This window comes from Alnus glutinosa, chromosome 2 (genome assembly GCF_958979055.1).
Source record: "Alnus glutinosa chromosome 2, dhAlnGlut1.1, whole genome shotgun sequence".
NCBI lineage: Eukaryota > Viridiplantae > Streptophyta > Magnoliopsida > Fagales > Betulaceae > Alnus > Alnus glutinosa.
The window spans coordinates 25,291,933-25,318,687 of NC_084887.1; the positions used below are offsets into that span (position 1 = coordinate 25,291,933).

The 26,755-nt window shown below is 35.1% G+C and overlaps 2 protein-coding genes across 3 annotated transcripts; one reads left to right on the forward strand and one right to left on the reverse strand.

The window, feature by feature from the left end:
* LOC133861956 (large ribosomal subunit protein uL30z) lies at positions 1-6,105 on the reverse strand. 2 transcript variants are annotated; one of them, XM_062297789.1, is made up of 6 exons: positions 5,946-6,105; positions 5,063-5,276; positions 2,829-2,926; positions 2,597-2,734; positions 431-533; positions 1-330 (listed from the first exon to the last, which is right to left on the reverse strand). In XM_062297789.1, the coding sequence occupies exons 2-6, from the start codon at positions 5,249-5,251 to the stop codon at positions 115-117; spliced, it is 744 nt and encodes a 247-aa protein (XP_062153773.1). In that variant the 5' UTR covers positions 5,252-5,276; positions 5,946-6,105; the 3' UTR covers positions 1-114. The 2 variants fall into 2 exon arrangements, with proteins under 2 accessions (XP_062153773.1, XP_062153774.1); XM_062297790.1 differs by having other exon boundaries at positions 5,951-6,103.
* Positions 6,106-20,703: 14,598 nt separating this feature from the next.
* On the forward strand, positions 20,704-22,181 carry LOC133860405 (protein BREAKING OF ASYMMETRY IN THE STOMATAL LINEAGE-like). The gene is made up of 4 exons (XM_062296020.1): positions 20,704-20,759; positions 20,878-21,232; positions 21,548-21,711; positions 22,055-22,181. Exons 1-4 carry the CDS (start codon positions 20,704-20,706, stop codon positions 22,179-22,181), a joined length of 702 nt encoding a protein of 233 aa, XP_062152004.1.
* Positions 22,182-26,755: the final 4,574 nt, after the last annotated feature.

The window sequence follows — 26,755 nt, forward strand, 5'->3', positions numbered from 1 at the left end:
TGAATGTAATCTAGCAGGCTAATTAACAATAGCTTCAAAATTGCAATACATGCCACTGCAGGTCATTTTTGGGGGCAGTTGATAAACTACATTTCAGATTTGTTCTTATACAACTTAATTCATCTTACTGATTAGTTCATTGATCTGATCCTCACGATTTCCAGTGTCTCCTCCTTGCTTGTATAGCGTTTTTGTTCCTTGCAATCCTCCTTCTGGCTTGTTGAGTTTAAAGGGATATAAAAATTTAGCAACCTCCTTGAAATGTGGACCGACACTGGCGATCTCATGCACAATATCTTCTATGCAGATAATGCCATACTTCCCCAATGCCTGCAAGCAAAAGACAGGAAAAATGAGCATTAAAAGCTATGGTAAAAAAAGATGTTCAAAGCCATTCCAATATTCAGCAAGGTATATCTTATAATTATACCTGTTCAATAATGTTATTGTCTGTCAGAGGAACCCGCTGCTTGTCTATCTTTGCATAACCCTTCTTGTAAATCAGCTCCTTGACATTCTTTAGATTAGGGTATCTTCACTAACAACCAGATCTCATTAGAATCAGAAAGCACGGTAAGATATCATAATTATAATTATAATTATAATTATACTGGGGGCAAATATGCAAGCAAAGAGTATCATTAGGATTATCTTCATAAATTGAATTTTCAAAATGTATATGGAAATCCTTATATCTAAGTAGTTATTTTGAGGGAGGCGCACAACTAGATCTATGTCGTAGCCCAAAGGTGCAACTTTGGACAAATGTTCACCCCATGCCTAGTGAAGACCAATGTTATAGCTTTACATATTCTTTGCAGCTAAAGCATATTTAGACCAAATTCTCATCATTGTCATTAAAATACAACCCTTCAAGAACTCATGAAAGACAGACACTAAATCTGACATATTGGACTAAATCTGACATATTGAATTTTCCATTTCGGTCCTTCCAAAATCGTCTAAAACAGCTAATGTGGCATTAACGGGTGTTAATGCCACGCCAACATTTTTGCTACATCAGTTTAAAAGAATTTCTGTATTAATAAAATTAAAATCTAAAAAAAAAAAAAAAGAAAGAAAGAAAGAAAGAAAGAGGGGAGCCACCCCTGCACCGCCGCAAGGGGGGCAGCCACTCAAAGCAAAGGGCCGCTAGCCGCCACGTGACCACCCTCACTGGTGGGGGTGGCCAATCCCCTCCTTTTTTCTTTATGGATTAGTTTTTCCAATAAATAAAAACTATTTTTTAAAATAGATGTGGCAAAAATGTTGACAAGTAAGCAACTTTAGAAGATTTTGGACTGAAACAAAAAAAATCAAAAAACTTAGTTAAAAGTCAAATTTAAAAACCTGAGTAGATTGAAATGACACGATTATTCAGGGAGGAAATATATATATACCCAAAAAAAAAGTTTTCTGCTTCAGCAATTTGGTATAGAGGAACAAAAAAGCAAAGGACTCATTAATGACATTAGTAACTCCCAATTTATGAACACAAAGTGCAACTAAGATCTTTTCAGATTATTCTCCATGCAGTAATAAAATCCCTAGACCTGGATTCAAGCCTCCACTGTAGCTTGGTCACTTCCAGTACCTCATTGTCTGACCACACATTATATTAAAATGACAAAAAAAAACTCTAGTATGATCTGATCTGTACAAATTAAACATGACATGGTATCAAGCATCAGTCAAACTGGAGAATGGTTTTGAGCTCAAATCCAAGGGAGCAAATCAAACTTAAAAAGCATAATACTCAGATTGTCTTGGTTCGTTAGCATCCCTAGTCCAAGAAGGTGGTCATAGAGATAGATTAAATACCTCAGGTAGAAACCCCCAAAATAATATTGATGGCTCAATAAAAAGTATAAATAAAAGTTTTCAATGCCATTAGAAGGGATCATCAAAAATCACTTTGGCTTTGATGCTGTCTCGGAAAAAGATCAGTTATTTTAGGAAGAGCATTACAGGCTAATATGTCTACAAAAAGAACCCATAAGGGAAAACAAGTAAATGATACGAACCCAAAGTTAATTACTCCTTGTTCTAAATGTAAGCTAAAGCTTCGTTTGCATTATTGATCATTGGAATAAAGGCGAATTATAGCATATACACTAGGAAACTAATCAAACTGCAGAAATTTAGGCAAATCAGGTGAATACAATTAAGTTACAAAACAAATGTGTGATACCTGGATCGTGAAATATGTCAAGTCCAAAACAGAGTGGGTGGATTGTGAAGGCGTGCATGTGCTAAGTGCTATATTGATTGTGTACTATGTGAAACTGGGTTCTATAAATGATTTTAAGGAACTCCATTTGTAATTATTACTAGTCTTTTTATAGTGTAAAATAGATGTGGCTAACGCTTCTTTGGGTTATAAAAAAGCAATTATGTTTCCTATATATTCACATATAATCACTTCATAGAACAAATCATGAACTATAGTGGAAGTGCCCTCAAGATAATCTACATCTTCTACTTATAAAAAAATAAAAAAGAAAAAAGAAAAAGATTTCTACATTTTCCTATAGCTTATTTAGTATGTTATATTTTCTGCATAATAATAAGGAAAAAAAGTTTTTGTGTACCCTACCCATATGTAACATATGGCTCCACTTTTTGCAGCTTTTCTATTATCCCTTCATTTGCCTTCACAAATACACCGCTGAAGATTTTCCTCAAACTCAGGTTGTATAAGACCTTCCTCGTTTTTTGATGCATTTCTCTTTTCCTGGAAAATGGATGTACACATCAGCGATGAAAATATAAATATATTAGCAGTAGAGGTACTGCAGAAGATCACCACTAAACAATGGTAACCCCACCCATGTATGCGAACGATAAAAAGCAGCTTTGATTCTGTCATTGCTAATGCTGGTCTTTTCCTCTTTGTCCTCTGTTTCATTTTTACAAGGTCCAGTTCCTACATGAAAATAACAAATAAGATTATTCAACAGATTTTACTATGAACCGAATTGAAGTTTAAACAGGTAAGTGACTATATCATGAAATTGCAGACATGGCAAGAACAGCCATTTCATGATACATTTATCCTCAGCAAAATTAAATTTAAAATGCAACTCACACATGACACTAAGATTCAGGTACCTATCAAAGTTTCTAGTCTTGATAAACTCACCACCTAGATGAACATTAATAATTCAGTGACTACTGCATACTTCACATAGACACACAACGCTTGCCATAGAAGAGCCCATCACACCTACTAATAGGCAATTACCAAAAGGCACGTCTAAAAGATCAAACAGAGGAAGAAAAGAATCAGCGAAAGCACCTACACAGTATTCAGACATGCTAGATAGTAAAATTCATTATGCCCAAGGGCATAAACATTGAGACATTGAACACTACAACAGTTCAGGATACTTAGTCAAGTGCAGGACACTTAAAGATAAATTCAAGGCAATTTCTTGAATACTTAGTCCAGTGCCGAATGTGTCACTATCAAATGCCATGCCCTTTTGAAACTTATGCTGTAATTGTTCACAAGGCAACGTGAAAGAAAAGAAAAGGAATAATGCTTCATACTTATGAAACGTTTTAAGAGAGGAAGTCAATTACAAGTATTCTTTTCTCTTGTCCTTTCCATTAAGAACCAAACAGGGGGGTCAGGCTCATAGGAATTGACTTCCTCCAGCATTTTAATGATTTCCATTCCTTTTCCTCATTCCTCCTGTGAACAGTTGGAAAGTTAACACTTCCTTCTAGCATGCCAGCATTATGCGCATTCATGATCTAAACATTGGAGAAAAGGTCAATGAAATTCGTCTGAAAATTGCGCATCAACTCTGCTCTTGAAAGGAAAGACCGTTGAACGCAAACCAACCTTCTGAGCAAGCAATTTCTGCAAATTCACAGCAATTTTGGCTGTTTGTTTATACAACATGTGTTGCTTTGAGTGACCAAAAGTCCAAAAACATCCACAAATACCCAAGCAATGAGCTTAAGAAAACAATAGAGAACGACTCTTTGGATCTTCTTTTGTTAAGCCTATGCTTCTTGGAATGTATGCGCTTTCCAATGTAGCACATGCCACCGCATCTAAATACCGAGAAAGTTTAGAATACTTTTACCAGTCCATTCATCATCGGAATAGACTACTCGATTCTTCCATTGAACTACTCCTTCATTGTCGCACACATGCTAATATCACAAAACTAAATGAACCCAGTCAAATTCCGTTTTACACAGCCTCTGATATTCCAAGTTTTCCTAACATTTTAGTCTCTGAATGTTAGAAATGTAATCATACATTGTGGAATAAAATATTTGATACCTTTTCAGTATCAAAATGAATTTGATCTTACGTAGTTGTTCCACGTGCTTTGTTCTTGAATTCTTCTCTCGGTGATAAATGATACTACTAGAGCAATACCCATACTATTCACAGTCTAAGTGCCTTCCACAGATTCAGAAACCGAAAGAGATGGATATGCAAACACATTCGCATACTGCCAGACAGTTTTACCGCAGAGATATTTTTCTCTTTCTTTCTCTCTTGATTTTTCACTATCTTTTTTGGTGTATTAATAACTGCTGCATCATATTGCTTATATACAATATATTAGCATGTAACCACCAACGGTTACATGCTGTGAAACGTTGCTGCCCAATAGTGGGCGCACTTCACGTTCTACATTGAATATGGAAGGAATCATCATGCACCCCACATTCTCAATTTCCAGTTTTCCACAGCAAAACTCTTGCCTAACCCAAATCCTAAAACTTCACCCCAGTTTCACTCCTTAAAAAAATTTCAAATTTCCATATCCCCAACTTGATTCTAACAATATCAATCTCCTAAGCATATCATCTGTATAGAAAAACCAGTCCCAACTCTCTCAAACCCCATCATGGATACACAATAATGCCCTATTTCAAAACAAAAATTTGTACAATCCAAAAAAAAATTAAAAATCATATTTACCAATTTCAACAACAAACCAAGAAATCCGAAACCTTGTATCAATATTCTCCAATAACAGAAACACACACACACAGAGATCGATAAATATTTCATATGGATAGATATAGTTACCCTAGTGCGGTACTCTTTGATAAAGTCCTCAGGCATTCTGATGAAGTCATGCTTGGCTCTCTTCCTGGCCAAAGAATTCCTCTCCTCATACTGGGCTTTCCTCTTGAGCGCCCATTCTTCATTGCTCTTTCTTTTCTTCAGTATTATTTCCGGTATGTATGCCAACGGCTTCGGTTCCTCTTCCGCCATCACTTTTCCTTTCCCTGTGTTGGAGCTGAAGAGAGGGGAAGAGAAATAAGAGTAATAGAAATGCATTAGGGTTTGGCGTGGCACTACAAGAGGAGATCTTGAAGAATGAACTGTGACGATTAAAAGGCTGGCGGAGAAAACTTAAGTACTTGCGTTTTATGCATATGGCGCGTGCGTTTTGATTAGGGGAATAAATGATATAATCATAAGAAAACAAAAGAGAAACAATTGAATTTGAACACAAATTTGTAGGAAGCCTCTAATATTACATGCTTCTTCCTTAATACTAGAATTTATAATTCTAATTTCGTCAATTAAAGATCTCTATATTATAATAAATTGTCAACTTATTGACAAAACTACATTTATCCTCTAAGAAATAATCAAACTTAATCTTAAGTTTGAAGAAAATCAAACTTAATTCGTTGATACAAAGAAGCATCAACGAAATCATAACACAGACAATGATGGCTCTGGAGAGCGTCAAACCCCAGAGATCTAAAAACAGATCAAATCCAAAAACCAACGCAAACCCATACGCGCTTATATCCTCAAATTTGCAGAAAACAAGTCATTTTGCTCAAATTGTCTAAAACCAAAAACAGTTTTCTCAGCAACCAAAAAGAGCCGCAGATATAGATAGAAAATTGAACACAAATGATGCCAACGAAAGTGAATGAGAAAGTGTGGTGACCTTACAGCGCCGCCGACAAAATGGAGCTGAACCTTTTATGTGTGTCTCTCTCGCTCGGGCGCAAGAAGCTTTGTTAGGGTTTCTTGGGTTTTATCTGTGTAGGGAGGAAAGGTAGTGAAAACTAGCTACTTTTCTTTCTGGTCTTTTTTTCCCCTGTTGGCCCAATTGTTTGAGGTTAGTTGGGCTTCTTTTATTTTTCCTCAACTTCGGTTTAACGTTCTCTTGCAAGTAATACACTAAGACTCCGTTTGGATTTGTAATTTCAAAAAGTACGATTTTAAAATGTGCGATTTGAAAAATGTGACTTTTAAAAACACAATTAAACGTTTGGCAAAATCGTAGTTTAGCATTTAAAATCGCAAATTAGCTTTTAAAATTTTACGTTTTCAAAAAAAACATCATTTTACCTGCGATTTGAAAAAACAGATTTTTTGAGTTTTCAAATCGCAATTTAAAAAAAAAAAACAGTTTCCAAACGGTTTATGTTCTGCGATTTGGTTTAAAATCGCACTTGTTGTCTACGAAATCGCAATTCCAAACACATAAATTGACATTATACAGGGTAAAAAAATTGAAAATAATTTTGAAATCAACTTTGTTATACAAAGTGTGTATAAATATTATACAGCAAAACCACCAACCTACTTAAAGAGCTTATATTAAGTTAGTCAAAATAGTCAAAATGTTATTTTTTGTGAGCTGTGTAACAAAAAATACCAAAAGAAGCTAATACATCCGGCTACCCATTTTGACTATAATTTTACTAGTTGTTACCGTGCTTATCAAATTAATTAGTGAAAAAATTTTGATTATCTCCCACTCTTTAGGTTTAATGAAAATAGATTACAAATAATGATAATATTTTAAATAAAATAGTAAAAATGAATAGCTAAAATGATAAGCAGATTGAAGTATTTTGAAAAAGTGGGTAAAAAAGGTTCTTTGCTAATAATTTTAAGGTGAACACAGTGTTTGACACAATAATTTTGCCAAGAAACGAAGAGAAGTATGGGAGACCATGAGATCATGGTGTGAAAGAGAGAGAGAGACACGTTCATGATTGAAATATATAAGAAGAATTTATTTATAAATAAAATGTTCTTTTATTTTTTATAATTGAATGAAGAAAATGTTACAAGGGTGGATCTTTCCCCTTTTTTATCTTGATAGAATAAATAATATGGGTTATGTGGGAATGCTATCAAACACAAGGTAGGTAACGTAGGCTTAGCAATTCGGGTCGACGAATCGGGTTCGTGTCGACCCGGCTGCCCCGATTACACAATCGGGTCTAACACGAACCCAACCCAATTTTAATCGGGTTGAAATTTTGAACCCAAACACGACCCGCTTGCCAACCGTATTACCCGAACACGACCCGAGTAACACATTTACTTTCAACCAAACCCCAATTGTTAAGAAAAGTAGAGAACCTAATGTTTATCAAAACAAAACCAATACAAGCACTAACAGATCTAATGAAAAATTCACTTAAATCGGACGATTAAGCTCTGAAAATAGGTTGATTCGTGAGGCTGAGAGGTTATGTGAAGGTTGATTCGTTGAAGGAGCGTGAAAGTGAGAACAGAAAACTGAAAAGAAAAGAGATGCGAGTCGTGGGTTAAGCTCTTCCGGTCGTGAATCAGACGTGGGTCTATCTTCGATTCTCCTCCCTTGCTTATTCCGGTTTTGAATCAGACGGAAGCTCTTCCGGTGGTCGTGGGTCTATCATCTTCTGAGGGCGAGTCAAGCTCCTCCGGCGTTCGCGGGTCTATCTTCGGTTCTCCTCCCTTGCTGGTTCCGGTTTTGCTGCCTCCAGTGGCCCTAGATGTTCCTCCGGCGCTGGTTAAGCCTTTAGCAATTTCTGGCTAGGGATAGGGACCTAGGGTTCGGCAATTCGGATTTCACATTTTAGCGTTTCCCTTTCTTTCTTGAAGTTTCCGTGTTTTTTTTTTTAAACAGGTTATAATCGTGTTAGTGGGGATTGACCCGCCAAATATGATTATAATCGGGTCGACCCAATTATGACTTGAGCCCGATAATAACAAAACCAAACCCAATTTTTTAGTGTCGTGTTCGTGCTGAGTTTGCTGGTCGTGTCAAAAATTGCTAAACCTAAGGTAACGACTCATTTAGCTAAAACATGTGCATGTAAATTGACACTTTTGGAGACTTTCTTATACAAGAGAAAATAAGGTATAAGATTTGAAGATTATTCATTGAATAAGGTTAGCCCAAGAATGGAAGGAATTCTACAAAATATTTGAATATTATTTTTCGAATATTATATTTTACTTCCCGTACAAGAATTTTACTTTGTCTCTAAGCTTACGGTTATGTTTTGTATTTTTATTTATTTCTTTTTCTCAAAGTATTTTGGTTGAAAAATTCTCAAACTTTGCCTATATAAAGGCAGATCTGTATTATTTTGCAATCAAGTTTTGAAGTATCAATTAAATTTTAAGTATTGCAGAGTTATTTCTCTGTTTGTTTATTTGAGGCAATTAAAGGTTATCTCTTCCCTATTTGTTATTTTCTCTCTTCCTGAATTCCATTTTCTATCTCCAATTCATAGTTTTTGCAACTATTATACGCTATCAGAACAATCTTAATTCTGTCCGGCGTCACTTTCATAGCATTCCAGCTAAGAAAGGAAAAAAGATCTAGTCTACCATCCAAAATAAAGGGAGCAAAATGCCAAGAAGAAAAAAAATGGAAGCTGATTAACTGTTAGAATCACTAAAAGAACATTCCCTTCAAGCATAAAATATCCAATACTCGTAGAAGCAGTGAGCTGAGTAGCAAGAAGAGTTGCAAAAGCTTTACCTATTAGGACATTAGAGACCGAGAGTTTTTGAGTCACCGCAAGAATAATATCCTCAAAAAAATTGCTAATAACCACAGCTGTCATATCAAAGTTGCCAAGGATAGTTACATCAAAATTACCTTTAAGGCACCTAGCACTTGGAGGAAGCCAAAGAGAGAGGAGAGGAGAGCAGCTAACTCTCAAGCCAAATAATGAGAGTGTAAGGTGACCTTAAGATGCTAGATGACTAGAACTGGATTAGGCAAATACTATCATGTATCAATCTATTCCTAGACTGCCAGATGAGGTGTAAAGCTTAAAAAAAAAAAGAAAAAAAAAAGAAGAAGAAGCTTAATTGATAATGTATATCAAAACATATTTTGCCATATTGATATAGATTATATTAATATGAAATAAAAATAAAAATAAAAAACAGATCCAAAGGTTGGTATGGCAAAATATGACAAAAATAAAAACAGATCCAATGGTTGATGTAACATACTAACAATTCTAATAAATTTATATATATATATATATATATATATATATATATATATATATTTATCTTTTATTTTAACCATGATTGATTCAAGGGTTGGTTGAGACAGTCACGTCACATCAATTTTGTGCGATAATTATGAAATAAAAATATAATTTTTAGAATTAGTTTATACTATTAAGAGGACCATATGGTAGAATGTGTATTTAAATTTAAAAAGGCCTATAGCAAAATACTAAAACTTCATATTATTGTTATTCCTGAATGGATATCAAATTCGACGTCGTTAGATTTCCATTTCCATTAAATCTTTATTAATAGAATATGATGACAAGATGTTTATAAACTTCCCTACAAATATCTTAGCTAGAGGCAGTACTATATGCAAAAATATAAAACAACCAACTCAATAAAAAAAAATAAAGAAAAAAAATAGCAATATTGGCCTTGTTTGTTCAATGACGATGCAGAACAGCATCGTGCGGCTGGGTCCCACGTGCACTGTTCCACCCCAGCTCATTTATCTCAATTTTCTTCCTTCACGTGCAGCGCTCCTTTTAATGTCTCCTGCAGTTTTGAATTGTCATTTGTTCCTATTCTGCCCTCAAATCAAAACCGCAGCTTGCATGAACAATGCTTTCTTCCTTTTTAAGAAAATTTCCACCGTAGCTTGCATATCGCTGCTCCGTTTCCTTTTTCTTCTAAAACCCATCACACACGAAAACCACCAGATTCGCATCCCAGAAGCTGAAGGGTCTCTCTCTCTCTCTCTCTCTCTCTCTCTCTCTCTCTCTCTCTCTCTCTCTGTGTGGAAGGCATTGCAGGTGTATAGGTATACTCTAATATGCCCAATTTACTCTCTTGTTTAGTTGGTACGCCTGTTGAATGAGAACCCATGAAGTTTTTCTTGCTCAATTTCGGCCTACTGTTGTTCCACTTGCTTCTACATTGCTTGGTTTTAGACCCATTGGCTAAAAGTAGCTCAAAAGATGTTTATTCCCCCCAAAATCATTTCTTTCCTGGTATTTCTTGTAAGATCATAATGCAAATTATTTGGAGACTGGGTGCCCTCTGTTGAATTTTGAATTAATTGAACATTTAATTGTGTTGATTATTGCATGTGGGCATGTTGCCCCTAACTTAAAATGGCTGGTATTTTCCTATGTTCTAATATATGAATTTGTTTTGAGCAGATACATTTCATTCTTCTCAAATAAAACGACCCTCGTTGGCTTGGTTTGTTCTTCCATAACCCCCAGAAGCTAACCGACCTGTGTTTGTTCTTAAACAGGCATATTTATTTCATTTGATGATAGTTTGAAACCCGAAATAAAACAAACTAGGATGAGTTCCCTTCGGTTCTTGGTTTTCAATATCTATAATTTCTTTCACAATTGTATATATTTTCTTTGAGCTCCAAAAACAATTTGATTCCAACTTGATGTGTCCTAATTTCATGAAATCTATTGTTTTGAAAAATGTACTACAATTTTATCGGATTGTAACGCTTCATATTGAAAACAAATTCTTAAAAAAAAGTGATAAAATATCTAACATTTCCCTTTAAAATGAGAGCCATAATTGCAAATGCAATGTATGTTGATCGTAAAGCAGGCCACTAGGGTTATAATGATAACGTACAATGTTTGAAATGTAGTTCTGAATTTTGGTTGCTTTAAGAGTGAGAATAACGTAGGACATCACCTGGAACACATTTTTTTATACTGTTTGTCAGTGTGCAGTAAATTACAACATTATATGTTGATATTCCTTTTGTTCATCTACCCAAATATATAAATGTGACATATTTGTATTTCTAAATTGTTCATGTTATGTACAATATCTATAGTAAATGTCTACGGCTAGTGACGTGTCGAGTGGTCCACCGCTGTGTCATTGTGGAGTCCCAGCACAGGTGAGGAAGTCCCGTACGTCAACAAACCCCGGTAGAAAGTGGTATGGATGTATACATTATAAGGTAATTTCTTATTTAGATATTGTATGTACTTCGTCCTAAGTGTTGTAGGACCACTTTACTTATTATGCTTGCATGCAGAAATCTGGTGATTGTGATTATTTTGCGTGGGTTGATAATATGTCTGCTACTGAAAAGCTCTTAATGGAACGTCTCGAGGAATTGGAGAAGAGATTGAATGCTTTTAATGATGGAGTTGATGAATTAGTTGAAAGAAAATGCAAGCACCATTGTGATGTCATACGACGGGAGTTAGGGTCGGGCCAAAAAAATATTACTCTTTCTCGGGCTATGGCATTACTACTCATGTTGTTAGTCATCTATTGTATTGCTCATATTGGGTCTAGAGGTCCCTCATCCTTTATGTTAGAATGATGGATCTGGGAATAGGTTATTTCTATCTGTCACTTTGGACTTGTTTGGCATGTCATGGTTTCTTCTATGTGCAATCTACCTTGGAGACTTAAACCATGGTTTATAAATAGTTTATCTTCCTCGTCATTTTTTTATTTAATTTCCAATTACTTTTGTATCTAACAGCCTTATGCACTTTCAGAGAGAAACATAAGGATATTTTGAAAAGCATAAATAATTTCTACGAGATGCCTAGGAATAAACCAAACATGAGAATCTCATATTCTTGGGAACCCTTTTAGATTCCTAATTATTCCCAAAAGCGAGTTTAGTCACATTCTTGATTATTTTCTTTTGAGTATTTTCTGAAGATAATAATAGGTAATACAAAAACATCTTCTAAACAGTATGGCAATAACAAATGTGGATTTTCTTTCTACCAAAAATTTTGATCAGAACATCCGTAAAGAAAAAGCCTCGATTCTTTTATTGGCATGCAACTCTTACTACATGTGCTCCAGAAAAATAGTAGTTTGCATTAAAAATGTTAAACAATATGCTTTTCTGCGCCAAGCGAAGGCCAACCAAATTTCAAAAAAGAGGAACAACGATAAAATGACTGTAAACACAATTCTGTAGCATTCTCCCAACGGCCAACACTCCATGAAAATTCGGTTTCTCTCACTAACAACCTTAATTCAACCCTAGTATAATTTATATAACTTTGTTGCAAGAACTACCTCCCTCTTCCATGCTTTAGTTTTTATAGCAATCACACCAATTCACATCAAATTACTGGTTTAATCCATTAGTAGGTAAACTAAGGATATTGTCTGAAGCTACACTTATAAAGCAATACATTAGATACAATAAGAAATAAATGCACCAGATTCGCACTCGCATCAATGCCTTGCAAAATGTAATCCCATGTAAATTCTAGTCCTCTAGCGCCCGCCCAAAGAGGTGCCAATCTTTGCAGAACATAATCAGTAGAAGCCCACCCTACCAACAGGTAAAAAGGTGTCATAGCCCTAATGAAGTCAATAAATATGCAATTGCAGAAAAGAATTTTCAAATACAACAAGTGCTTGAAAGTTGATCTATAATAAAAGAATAAGCCACTTTTTTTTGAAATAAATTTAATAATCTTTGACTTACCAAGTCTAACCTTTTATTTTCAATCCTTGTGCATTGAGTTTCATATGCTCTCGCACATGGCATCCCGGTAAAGCTCCATATACCGTTTACTCTCGGCGGATCTATTCGGCCGATGACCCGGTATCACGGTTTGCAGGAATGGTAAATGATCGCAACGTGACAAATTGTACCATTCGTCCCCGTACATTTGGCGTAAAGCTTATTTGAATAACTCATCGGACTCTCCACAATCCTTGCGTATAAAATTATGAATACAACAACATGCAACTATGATAAGTCGCTGGAAGTCAGTTGCGTACGGGTTCATTTTGTTCAGGATACGGAACCGTCTCTTCATTATCCCGAACGCTCGCTCTACTATTGACCGAAGTGATGAGTGTCTGTAATTAAATGTTTCGAGCTTACCCCTTGGACCACCACGTTGGCCACGAAAACTGGCCAGATGATATCTCTCGTTGCGATATGGTGGCATGAACCCCAGAGAACAGCCGTATCCTGAATCCACCAAGTAAAAGTAACCTACCAAAGTAATTGTCACTCAGTCAATATTAATGCTACAACGAAATAAATAATTGATTATGCGATCAATCCACACTATAAAACATAATGTATATATCATCGGACATTACCGTCGGCCGGAGCCGGGAAGCGAAGTGCCGGATCATTTATGCACTCCGAAAAAATACGCGAGTCATGTGCGCTTCCTTCCCACCCAGCATACACATACGTAAAGCAGAGGTCCATGTCGACCACGCACATGAAATTTTGCGTGGCTTTTTCTTCCTACTACGGAATGGCAAGGCGCTCATACCCCTAACCTCAGCGTCAATCTGCGTGCCGTCAATAGCACCAATGCAGTTCTACAAAAAAGTAATTGATGAATTCGTAATACATCAGAGTTAGCATAGGATTTGACAAATTTTTTAAAATATCCATTTCACACCCCTGGAATGTTGCTTACCCCAAACCATGGATAGAATTTGCCATTGCTGGAGACATATGGGTGAGGCGTTACTTTTAACGTGGGCTGTATGACTGTCTTCCTGAGCCTGCAAATTGCCTTGCATGTCTGATGACTGTATTTATGAATTGTTTGAAGTGATCTTTACAACCTATCAGCCACCGCCCTCACCGTGTGACCTTGACAGACGACAAGTAAAAACGTAGCCACTTGTTCGGTAATCTTGACAAACCGACTAGAGATCAGAAGATGATTAATTTTCAGAGTGTTACAAAGACGACAAAATGTTGTGGGTGACATTCTGAATTGCTCCTTACACGTTCTCGGATTCGGATTCATTAACACCCAATGTATCCACATTGGTCCCCTCAGAATTTAGGTCCGTTGAGGAATACGCATCAATGGTGGTAATTGGTCTGGCACAATCTCGTGGTGTTGCGCCATCTCAAATAGTTGCTCTAGAACAGAGTCTAAATAGATACGAACGTCGTCGGTGCCTCCGTTATTTCCTCCATACCGTGAGTCTGTCTCGTCAGAGTCTGGATCAGGCAGGCCATCTATGAGATCCTCCCAGTGTACCCATTCATCCTCTTCCGCTGATGGTCCACTAAATTCCATCGTTGGCAAAAGAACTATACCAAACATGTTCGAAAAGAGAAAATAGTACATTAAATGGCATACACACAGTCTTAGAAACAGAATTTTAGACAATTCTATACGTACGCGGTTTTGAATACGAGAGAAAACAAGTACTTTATCGATAAAATGATAAATAAACTAAGAAGTTCATAAGTTTAGTTAGTAGTGATATGATGTCCATGTAGATAATAAATATACAACATAATAACTGCATAATAAGATGAAATAGTGTAACTCATGCATCCCCTCAGTCCTTAAATTCGAGTAGCCACTGTCGTTGTCCGTCTTCATCCATGTGAATGAACATGGTAGCCATTAGTGGTTGGGCTACAATGAATTTGCACACTTTTACGTATGAGACCGAGTCCATTCCAAGTTGATCCCTCATTTTATTAATAATTGGCATGGCCACAGCTACAGGGTCCTGTGCGACTGGAGGGGGGCTAGATTGGATTTGCTGGGGCGAGGGACGACTAGATCCAGCGTTGCTCCGGCTTGAGTCGCCTGCTGAGTGGATGTAGAAGGACTCGAAATTATCACGCATGCAGTCTAATTTGCTGGTCCATTTCTCCACAACTGCGGCATCTTCTGCGGAACGTTTACTTGCTGGCTGGCTTCGTGTTGGGGAGGCAGCCCTCTTTGACTTGCCAAACTTCCTCTGTGGTGGATTGCGGTCCTGGTCGGATAAATCTACGACATCCGGTGGGAGATTAAGGTTGACACCGCGCTGCTCCCCACTGTCCGGTGGGGACTGTGTACTAGCGTACCGTAGTTGCCCCGTGGCGTGTGTCCCCTTGAATATGTAGACCAAGTCGTCGTAATGTGCAGGCGGCCCACCACGGAATCTATAGTACTTGTCGGATCCATAGACCTATAAAACAACAGTACATTTCGTAAGCATGAGAAATTGTAACATCGCATGTGTGTCCTAAATTGTTGGAAAAAATACTTACATCCCTCAATTGTATCCATTGATCAGCGGTCAAAGCGATTGTATTTCTCTCAGTGTCCCACCCTGATCCAGTAGTTACCGCACCGTTGATAAGATCAATGTACTCTTTGTACATCGTCTTGAGGTAAGTGATCTTTCTCTTGACTTGATCTTTTCGATAAATTGTGCCGTCACTAATATGATTATTGAGATCCTTGGTAATTGAATGGAGGTGTTGCCCGAATGAGCCTTTTACACCAGCCTTGACCAGATCCATGAGAATGTCTAGTAACACTCTCTCGTGTGCAGGCTTCCAATTCGCTTGAGCATTTTGGGCCTCTAGTTTTACAACTAATGGTGGTTGTCGGGGATTCTTACGGGGAGACCTTCTTAGAATATTAGACGTTGACATCTATGAGAACAAACATAACTTTATGAAAGTGGAAGTTATTAAAGGTTCATTTTTTTATTTTAAAGTATTATTGAATTTTTGTTTTGTTTTTTTATCTTTCTACTCAAATCATTGTTATAAAACAACATAGTAGGTAAGTGGTACTATGAAATAGTAACATGAATAACTATATATATATATATATATATATATAAAGTACTAGGTGTGTATTGTAAGGTTCATTTTGTATATATGAATACAAATATAATTCGAGCGATAATTGAGATAGCGACATACCTCTCGTCTGGCAGATTGGGATCGAAGGTTGTATGGGCGACGACGCTTCTGCAAAGTGACATCAAAGTAGTAGTTGTTAGAAGCCATAAAATATACGAAATTATTTCACTTAGCAACATACCTTTTGAATTGTAGTTTGAGAACGAAGGTTATATTGGTGGCTGCGCTGGCAAATTGACATGTAATATGTTTATTAGCATTTACTGTTGGTATGTGATGTATATTTAATAGTGCAATGCATGTCAAAAGCGCATAGACATAACTCTAGTATAGAGGAAGTATACAAGAAAACACCTATGTAGAAGGAAAAAGTTGAAGGAAACAGTGGGCATAATTCTATTTACTTGTAGGAAGGAGCATCATCAAGAAATCGTTAATTAGGGCATAATTCTATTTACTTGTATAACCAATTCCATGACAAGTTAGATTTCAAGCATATGAGAATTTAAGAATATAGGAAAATAAATACTCATGGGAAAACAACCATAGAAGATGTCAAAACAAATCTCTTTGAGAACTATTACAATAACTGGCCCAAACGTAACTATAAAGTAACAAAACCCATTAAAAATTACTTATATCCAAGGGTCATATTTGTAGAGTTTTCACAAGCAATTTTTAGTCTTTCCTTGAATACTACATAGTTATAAATAATTTGGTAAATTAAATGGGTTAAGGACTAAGCCAACTTTTGGCCTTGAACATGAAATTTCAATGAGTTTATGGTGTATCTATGAATTCAATTATTCTTTACAGATTTCTAAGACCATATCCAAATTCTAGCAATTAGTTTCCAATTTAAGATACTCTTCACCTATTTTAGTTCAAGCAAATCAGCAGGAGGTGACTTTCTCAACCACCTTTCGATACCAAACAACACTGACATCATAATTAGGAATAAAATGACTCCTACCAAGAAATGACATCACAATTAGCGGGCCCATAAAATTTCCATAAAGGAAGGTAAGCCAGCCATTACTTAGTTGATTGTATACCTACGACAGACAATAACACCATGGGTGTCCTAACGCTTGTTAGTTCCTCAGAAGATGAAAAAGATGAAAACCAAATGCCTCAGATTTTCTCATTTATTTTCTTCAGTTTTATCATCAATCAATAAGAAAACAACTAGCACTTAAAATGAAAGCTAGCATCTTAGAGCATAAACTGTACATGTTTGGGTTGTTTTGGGCTATTCTTCGAATTGAATTATGATCATGTTTCCATGTTATCCCTAATAAAGGAGACGTCAATAAGAGGTTTCACTTATTCTACATCAAAACCAAATTCATTCTCTGACATTTCAATAGTATGCCTGTGCAAGAGTAGTAAAATCAGTCTGCTTGATGTAGTGTTTAGAGCTATCATTTAAACCCATACATTTTGTTAGTAAAATTACGAACAAGAGCACATCACCACCAAAGAAATAGAGACTTCATATATACGGAACGAGCACTACAAGGAGAATTTATATAGATCCAAGGCAACCAAATCTGGATCTCAAAATCTAGGATCTCAAATAGAAGCACAGTACCTGTATATGTGCCGTTGCTCTAGTAGGAAAAACTGTGGGAGGCATAAGCACCCTGCCGCCTCCTCCTCCGACTCTCCCAACGGGGTTGATACCGGCCAAAATGCTCTTCTTTTTGTCTGTTGTCTTCTCCGCATGAGTAAGGAAATTTATAGAAATTTCCTTTGGGCGGTGGGGCATTAACGTCTATGCCATGTTCTTCCAACAGCTCCGTCATGTCGACCAGGTACGGAGTAGATTGCATTCCTGGTCGAGATTTTCCTTGGCTGAATCAATTGCAGGGGCTCGTGAGGAGGAGACAGGGTTGATTTTCTGAAAAAGGAAGAAAGCATTGTTCATGCAAGCTGCGGTTTTGATTTGAGGGCAGAATAGGAACAAATGACAATTCAAAACTGCAGGAGACATTAAAAGGAGCGCTGCACGTGAAGGAAGAAAATTGAGATAAATGAGCTGGGGTGGAACAGTGCACGTGGGACCCAGCCGCACGATGCTATTCTGCATCGTCATTGAACAAACAAGGCCATTATTTATTAGATTGTTATACAATTTTTATATAATTGAGATGATGTGACAATTTTTTTTTTTTATTTTTATAAGTGTTGATCTAAAGATTGAGTTTCACTGATGCATCATCAAATTATATAAAAATTGCAGGAAAAAAAGTATACATACTCTCCTCAAACTACTACCTCATTCTCCAAAACTACCAATTGTCTCAACATCTTTCATAAAATAAAAAAAAATAAAAAATGTCAATGTCCCACCTAATGACAAAAACACCCTTCATAAAATTAAACAAAAAACTAAAAAAGTGATTTTTTTTTTTAAAACCGGTTTTTCATTTTTTTTTTTTTTTTTTTTTGTGTTTTTAAAATTTTCATATTTTTTTTTTTAGTTTTTTTTTTTTAAAAAAAAAAAATTATAAGAATATTTTTGTTTTATTGACAAAATTTTAAGGTTTACTTACAAGAAGAAAAAAAAAATGATTATTTTTATCTTTTTGTTAGTTTCGGGGAAAGTTGTTATTTTTTAGTGGCTTAGGAGGATATTGAGTCATTGATACAATTGGTAGTTGATGAGACATTAACAATGGCTAATGCTAAGGAACATCACTTTTTTTCTGGATGAATTTCAGATAAAGTGCTGCTCCTTAGAATCACTCCATTAATAATTGAATGGTAATTTGAGGGATATATATATATACTTTTTTCAAAAATATATAGTAGTTTATTAAATAGTTATACTACCATTAAAAGAATAAAAAAAGAAACGTGCTAATTACACAGTATTTAGTGTATGAGTAGCGTTTGCTGCACAACATTTGTACATACTTTGTACAACAAAGCTGACATGAAAATTGCTGCACAACATTACACACTTTATACTTATCAATTTCAATTCTTTTTTATGGGATTTTTTCTTTTCTTTTATAACTTTGACATTTCTTAGTTCTTGGGCCTTGCTTTAACTTTGTAATAACACCTAGCCCAAGCCAACCTCATTTTATATCGTTTGGTAATTATTATTTTATCATATCATAAACCCGAAAAAAATTATAATTATGTTTATATATATAATAAGAATAATTGTTTTACTTATTCTTTTAGTAAATTCAAATTTTTGTACTTGTTTAGATCAAATATATTATAAATTATTGTTCTGGTTTCGGATCCAACAAATATTTATCTTTATTAAGTTATTGTAAGTGTGAAATTTGAAAAGTGGGTATTTCTGCTTGTGCTTGGGCCTTGGAATCTTTCTCTGCTGACCTTACGAATTTGCGACGGGTCGTTTGATACATAGTATATGTAACAATCCCGATCCTATTAAAGTAAGTTGTTAAGTCCAACCCAGATAGATGGGTCTATTGTAAGGGCAGACCCATGTTAATATGAAAATATGTTAAAGATTAGATCATTTAATATTAAAACTTTATAATGAACGCCATGTTAGCTTAATGAAATTTGCACACATTCAAATATTCACAAGATAAAATTTTGCTAACAGTTTAAAAAAAAAATCAGAAATTTTTTTTAAGCTAAAATCCGAAACTAAATACACCTTAGTTGCCACTCTCGCAAATTCACAATGTGCTATAAGGATGCAATTTCGAGATTTGATAGAAAAATGAAAGAATTTTGGTTGTATATAATATAGTAATTGAATTAGGAGCTAGCCTATTTGTTAAGAGACTAATCTACAACCAACACATTTGGGGTGCTCAATCAACCCCATAAAACAGGTGTAACGACTGGCCCAATAATATGGCCTTGCTTTTGGTGCTCAATTCAAATTTTAAATCATCTTTCCTTTTTCAAAATAAAAATAAACGGTTACAGAATTTTTATGATTGCATCTTCACCCTTAAATGTGCCACCAAATTTATTTCTATTGAAAACCAATTAAGACATAGTTTGGAAAACAAATTCTAGAAACCACAAAGTACACTTTTTTTTTTGGTCTCTAACACATTTTTTTTTCCTATCTCATTAATACAAACTCCAATACTTAAACGTTGTTACTTACATAAAACAAAATTTTTGAGAGACACAAAACCCTTTTAATTTCTCTCATCCTCTCCAAAATATGCTATAAATTATGATAGTGTTAAGAATGTTTTTAACATGACATGATGGCTAAGAAAATAAAAGTTATATTATATTGTTCAATTCTGCAATCCCTGTATGTTTTTAATTCTTTATTATTAAGGGTTTGTTCGAGTTTGCGATTTTGAAACATTCAATTTAGAAATACGATTTTTTAAAAGACAGTTAAGCGTTTGGTAAAATTGCAGTTTGACATTTAAAATCGTGCATTTTTAAAAAGCTCCCATATGCTTGCGATTTAGAAACGCAAATTTTTCAACGTTTTCAAATCGCAATTGTTTAAAAACGCAGTTTCAAACTTTACATTTTCTATAATTTGGTTTAAAATGAAAATGTCAATCGCATTCTAATAATGAATATGAATTGAAAACAAAATTGCAAATATTTGTCATCCTTGCTCCACAAATTTCTCTCATTTTTACCATGTATAGAAAACATAACTGACTCATTAATCATTATGTTAAACATTGTAACTCCCTTGGCCACACAGTCCCCTTTTCAAATTCAAATGCTCATTTTCCTCTATCATAATTGTTAGAGCAACATACTCTCTCTGATCTCCCAAAATTGTTTTAGAAGAGTAAAACAGAGCCACAAGGCAAGGAGTTCCATGATGTGCACGCCATGGACAACGAGGGATTGGGCATCATGTTTCTTGGCTTGTAGTTTCCTTTAGGTATCCAATAACAAGTTCTACATTTTCTTTTCTTTTTCTTCTTATACTTCTTTCTTTACACTATCAAAGTTGTTTCTTGTTCGTTCTTATCATTTTGACATCTATAATATTCCCAGATGATGAACCAACTACATACCACCCTTCATCACCTCAATTGCCGATTAAAAACATAGGTTTCGACACAATGGGTGATAGTAGAGTCGTTCAAAGCAGCAAAAAGATGTCACAGCACAAAAGTCGGCGCTATAATGAAAGACAACCAAAACAGCCTAAAGACACCAATATTCCAATTGAAAATGGCCCTGATGATGACTCACGCTGGCAACTTTTTTCAGATGAAGACTACATAGTCTTATGCTTAAGAGACGATGGACCATTCAACGTAGTCAAGGATGGCAAGCCAGAAACTACCAATCGCTTTAACTACACGTCCACAAGTAGTCCGCGACCTGTAAACCGAAAGGTTAGCAACAATGTTGTCTATATCTTAAATTGAGACGGGAAAAGCATAATAAGAAGCAAACATAAAATTACTTTTTATTCATGCCTTACTTTGTTTTGGTTTGGACAAACAGCTCAATTATGGTGAGGAAGCCAAAACAAATGATGGAGATGTTATGGTCTTTGACCAAAAGGTATATATATGGTGCATTTTTTCTATTGAATTCTCATTGGAAAAGTGGATTTAGAAAGTTATACCAACGATTTGACATGGATTCATACTTTCTATAATTATTTTCGTTAGAATATAACTTGGTTTAATTTATTATTTTTGTAGGATAAAGAAGAGACCATATACTTTGATATAGAAGCGTCTACAAACAACATCATAAGGAGATATCAAATTGATCATGAGGTTGATGACTGCAGCCTAGTGTCAATAGAATCAAGTAGTGAATCCAATCAATCGGATGGCAGCACCTGCTCTTTTGCCTTCCCAGTGTAAGTTATTAGAAATATCGATCTTTCTTGTTGATCCAAGTCATATAATGTTGGTATAGTAACGTCAAGGAGATGGCTTAAGTTGTAAGTCATTTGGTCTTAGTGCTTGATGAAGTATAAGTCTAAGGTTTGACTCCTCCATGAATGCAAACAATTCATTAGGACAATGTCCGCTAACGAAAGCCCGAGCTTTACTTAATCCATGAGAAGTGAGCGCTTTATACGGTGTCTCGAGAATCTAGTCGGGGCGAAGCCCTGAATACCCCAATTATAATAAAAATAATTTTTAAAAAAATATAATGTTGGTATAATAATTGTTACAAGCTAAGGTGAAATCATGCAGGTTGGGTTGGGAATGGATGGGAAGTCCTGTGCAAATGCCAAAATCAAAGGGCTTGCAGTTAAGGAAGCACAAGGCCTGCTGCGTGGGCTTTCAATGTTTTAGAGTAAGAAAGTTGCATCCTCTCTGACTCTTTTCGTCGCTCCTCAAAATTTTCCCCTATAGGTTTGGATTGATCTCATGAAGAAACTGCTACTGCTGAATGTTTTAATGTAGTAAGATTATTTTTAAACATACATGAAACTCTCACTGTTTGATATATTTTTTTTGCTTTTGATACCCAAAAATTCAAGTAAATCGTTTAGCATGATGAGCAAGAATCTAGTGATGAGCGAAGTGAGGGAAATATGTCAATTTTGGGGGGCACATGAATTTTCAGCTTGCTCGTGGGTATTGCTTTGATACCGAAATGGATGCAGTGGTTGGATACAATGTGACACTATTGCATTATTAAATTATGTAGTTATTTTGATTTTAAGTATGTTATAAATTATGACAGTGTTAAGAATGTTTTTGACGTGATGGATAAGAAATCAAAGTTGTACCATATTGTTCCACAATCCATATACATGTTTTTAATGCTTCAATTACTAAATAGTTTATTTGAATTTGTGATTTCAAAATATGCGATTTAAAAATAATGATTTGAAAATGTGATTTTTAAAAATGCAGTGAAACATTTGGTAAAATTGCAGTTTAACATTTAAAATTGCGCATTTTTAAAAATGTGCCATTTGCTTGCTATTTGAAAATACAAATTTTTATACATTTTTAAATTGCAATTTTTTTAAAAACGCATTCCCAAACGATAGATATTTCTATGATTTGGTTTAAAATCACACTTTTACTCTGCGAAACCGCAATGTCAAACGCACTCTAATTCTAATATGGAATAATAGTTGGAATTTTTATTTATAACAATTACAAAAAGAAAAGAAAAGGAAAATACACTTAACCCCTCCGAAATATACACCCTTTTGCGTTTTGGTCTTTTTAGACGGAACGCCCAATAACGTATGTCACACGTGACTTTTTAAGACTTTATTTTCACATAAACGTCCTCTTTTGCTACACTAAAGAAAAAGAAGACACGATTCCATTGGACATCTTCTAGCTCTACAATTAAGTCTTTCTCTCACACACAATGTTCAGCCCTCCTAGCTAACTCGTCAAACAAATTCACCAACTAATTAACCCACCGATCCACTTCGTCGGGAGCATGTTTTCCTATGACGACAACATCATGTTTGCCGCCACAATATCTCGATCTACTCGTTGTAATCCTCTCTGTATTGCTTCTCCATATATATCTGGCGTAGCGTTTTAACTTGGGACCGACGTTACGATTCCAGTTGCTTAGCCCTGGGGACAGTGCATATACGTCATCTCATGTACGTTTAAAAATGTTCATCAGTTAAGCACCAACAATTAAAATATGAACCATATATAACGAGTGCACATGCATTGAGACGTTACTTCATGAACCATAAATTCCCAGCCACCCCAACAAGAGATGTCACTCAGATTTTGTGACAATTTATTGTTACAGAACGTCCCTACTATCTTTTTTCAAAGATTCTCTATCCGAAATGAAAAATACCCATATATTTCATGCTTTCCATCTTCCACCATTGTGGATCTTAGACCAATACCTTCAAATTAAATTGATCGAACAGGTCTTAACTGAGTTTGTGAAAGAGAAAAATGTTGACATGCTTCATTCTCTACTAGGGAAGAAAAATGTTAAGACGTTTCACGCTCTCAATCTTTCATCATCATGAATCTCAAACCTCTCATTGAACTTGTGAAAGAGAAAAAAAATTTCTTGGAGCACTCTATGACCGTCTCGCATGTGCTCGATCAGGCCCTCTCGGTTCCACCATTTCTACACATTCAACGTCGACAGCTTTCTTTCTAACTCCCCCACGAAAGGTCCCGACCTGCCTGCAAGAGCCAAAGTTGGATTTATGATGAACGGGGGACAAAACTAAAAAATAAAAATCTTTTAAGGGTAAAAAATCAATTTTAGGGGGTTGAAGTCATTAAAAAAAACATAAAATTTATGAGATTTTATAAAAAAAATTGGGGGGACTTCAATCCCCAAGCTTAGGGGCAGTTCCACCCCTGCCGTCTGCCATTGCTACGGTCCCTAGTCTACTCTCTCATACTAGTCATGTTGTTTTGGGTTTCCCTTGATTAAGTAATGGTGTATTTCCCTACATGGACAGTAAATGGCTCTCTCAGTGATCTTTCGAGTTGTCTTTGAGAACAGCTACATAATCTATACTTTCAAATGGTCTCTTCCCCTTTACATACCGAGATCAATCCCCTAATTGGCTGAAATGGGGTGGTTCGTCACTCACTTTGTCCTTTTTCTTAAGAAAAGAAGTTATTTAACTAACTCTTTTTTTTTTCTTCTTCTTTTTTCTTTTTTTTTTTAATAGACACTCACCTCAAGGGCATTTTGGAAAGTTCAAGTCTTAAAAATTCACATGCACGCATGTGATTGACTTTCCATAAAAATAAATAAAATAAAAAAAGACGAAAAAAATATGACGGAGGGTCTAACTTGCCACAATTAAGTACTTTGGAAGGGTCAAATGTAACTTTTTGAATATTAGACGTTAAAACGCAAAATGATGTATTCTTTCGAGAGTTACGTGAATTTTCCCTTACTTTCAATTATCAAAAGTAAAAATTCAGGTCCGAGCAAAACTCAATAGACTTTTAGGACAGTCTCTTTTCATATATTGTCGTAAGAATTAGAGAAAAAAAATGTCATGTACCACAACTTATCAAGCATTTTTCCTTTTAAGTAATTTTTTTTTTTTTAAAAAAAATAGGTTATTCCGTCATATTTTCCTTCAAACTTTTAACAGGAGAAGTTTTAATGGTCCTTTTTTCCACCTAAGCCCCACAACAAAAACTTGTTTAGTGCATCAAGAGTCTATCAGTACATTAAGAGTGCAATTAACCACTTATGAGATCTACTTGACCAAATAAAAATTAGGTTGCCCAACTATTTATCAGGTTAAGTGAATCCTATAAGTGACTTTTACAATTACTTACTTAAATTCTTTTAAATTCAAACAAATAATTATAGACGATTTTGATCTATCCCATACCTCCCTTAAGGTCCCAATCTCAGGCCAGAAATAAAGGAGACCGTCGTTGAGGTGGCAAAGGGAAAGAGAAAGTGTGTGATGGAAGTAAGGTGTTCTCGGGCCATTCTTCTTGGGTTGGTGGCTCCCAAATCAAATCAATGGGCTCCTCACAAGATGGGCCTCGGGCCCAAAGGTCTTGTGCAAAATGAGGATGACGAGAGAAATTAATAAGGAGAAGCAATAGATCAATAAACCAAACTAAAAGACTATGAAATACATTATAAGAGTATTCCTAGTAGTTTCATCAAATTTTACTCACCAAAGTAGCTAAAAATCACTTTTCTCTATTCTGGTGAGCCACTTTTTTAAAATTCTCCCAACAGCCTCACAATTTTAATTATTTATTATCACTATTCTATTTAAATAATATTTTTTCATATTTCGTTATTCTTTCTCAATTTAATCTTTTTACAAAGAATCCTTCATGTCCATTAAATAAGAACATTATCTTGTGAGAGAAATGAGAGATGAGAGAAGAAAATGAGAGAAAAAAAGAAAAAAGTGTGATGATCATGTGAGAGAGAAATGTGAAACAAAATTGATGAGTGAGCATTCCTAGTAGCCTCATCAATTTTTACTCACCAAAATAGCTAAAAATCACTTTTCTCTATTCTAGTGAGCCATTTTTTTAAAATTCTCCCAGTAGCCTTACCATTTTAACTATTTATTATCACTATTCTATTTAAATAATATTTTTTTAATATTTATTTATTCTTTCTCTATATAATCTTTTTACAAAAAATTATTCATATCTATGAAATAAGGACATTATCGTGTAAGAGATGGGAGATGAGAGAAGAAAATGAGAGAAAAAATGAAAAAAGTGTGCTGATCATGTGAGAGAGAAAGGTGAAACAAAATTTGGTGAGTTGGTTGTTGAGTGAAAATGCCTCATCTAATTTGGTTAGTAATTTCAGTCATCAAATTTTTTTGGTTAAAATGGTAAGGCTGCTGGTAGTAGTTTTTCAGGATTTTCATCAGATTGGCTCACCAAAATAACTAAAAAACTATTTTGGTGAGGCTACTAAGAATGCTCACTCATCAATTCTGATGAGTAATATTCACTCATCAAAACTTTTTAGTTAAAATAATGAGGCTGCTGTGAGTGATTTTTTAGTATTTTCATCAAATTAACTCATCAAAATAACTAAAAATCTATTTTAACGAGGCTACTAAAAATGCTCTAAATACTGGTTTTACTTCTTGATTCAACAAATGCTTTTTCAAAAGAGAGGCATTAATTGGGTGATGCCAGGTTATAGGAGCAAGTGGTGCTTTGGTAATAATTCGCTGAGAAATTCTAGTTTAATAATCAGACCCGGAAATCTGCAGCCTAGGAAACTAGAGATTTCCTAGAATAAAGATCGCTTCTGTGGAGAAATAGTGGAATAATATAATAAATATTTATATTAAATACCAATTTTATTTTCTCAACAAAAAATAATTCTTTTTGTGAAATACTAGTTTATTTTTAGCAAGATTCTTCCCAACAAAAATAAACCTTAATTATTCTTTTCTTCCAATGATCTTTCTTTTTGTT

Excerpts from the sequence above, each read along its gene's own strand:
- LOC133861956 (XM_062297789.1), bottom strand. The coding sequence starts at position 5,251 with ATGGCGGAAGAGGAACCGAAGCCGTTGGCATACATACCGGAAATAATA. Across the intron at positions 2,735-2,828 it reads TTTATCGTTCGCATACATGG|GAAAAGAGAAATGCATCAAA; the intron begins GTGGGGTTACCA and ends TCCATTTTCCAG. Across the intron at positions 534-2,596 it reads GAGCCATATGTTACATATGG|ATACCCTAATCTAAAGAATG; the intron begins GTAGGGTACACA and ends TTGTTAGTGAAG.
- LOC133860405 (XM_062296020.1), top strand. The coding sequence starts at position 20,704 with ATGATGTGCACGCCATGGACAACGAGGGATTGGGCATCATGTTTCTTG. Across the intron at positions 20,760-20,877 it reads TCATGTTTCTTGGCTTGTAG|ATTCCCAGATGATGAACCAA; the intron begins TTTCCTTTAGGT and ends GACATCTATAAT. Across the intron at positions 21,233-21,547 it reads CGCGACCTGTAAACCGAAAG|GATAAAGAAGAGACCATATA; the intron begins GTTAGCAACAAT and ends TTATTTTTGTAG.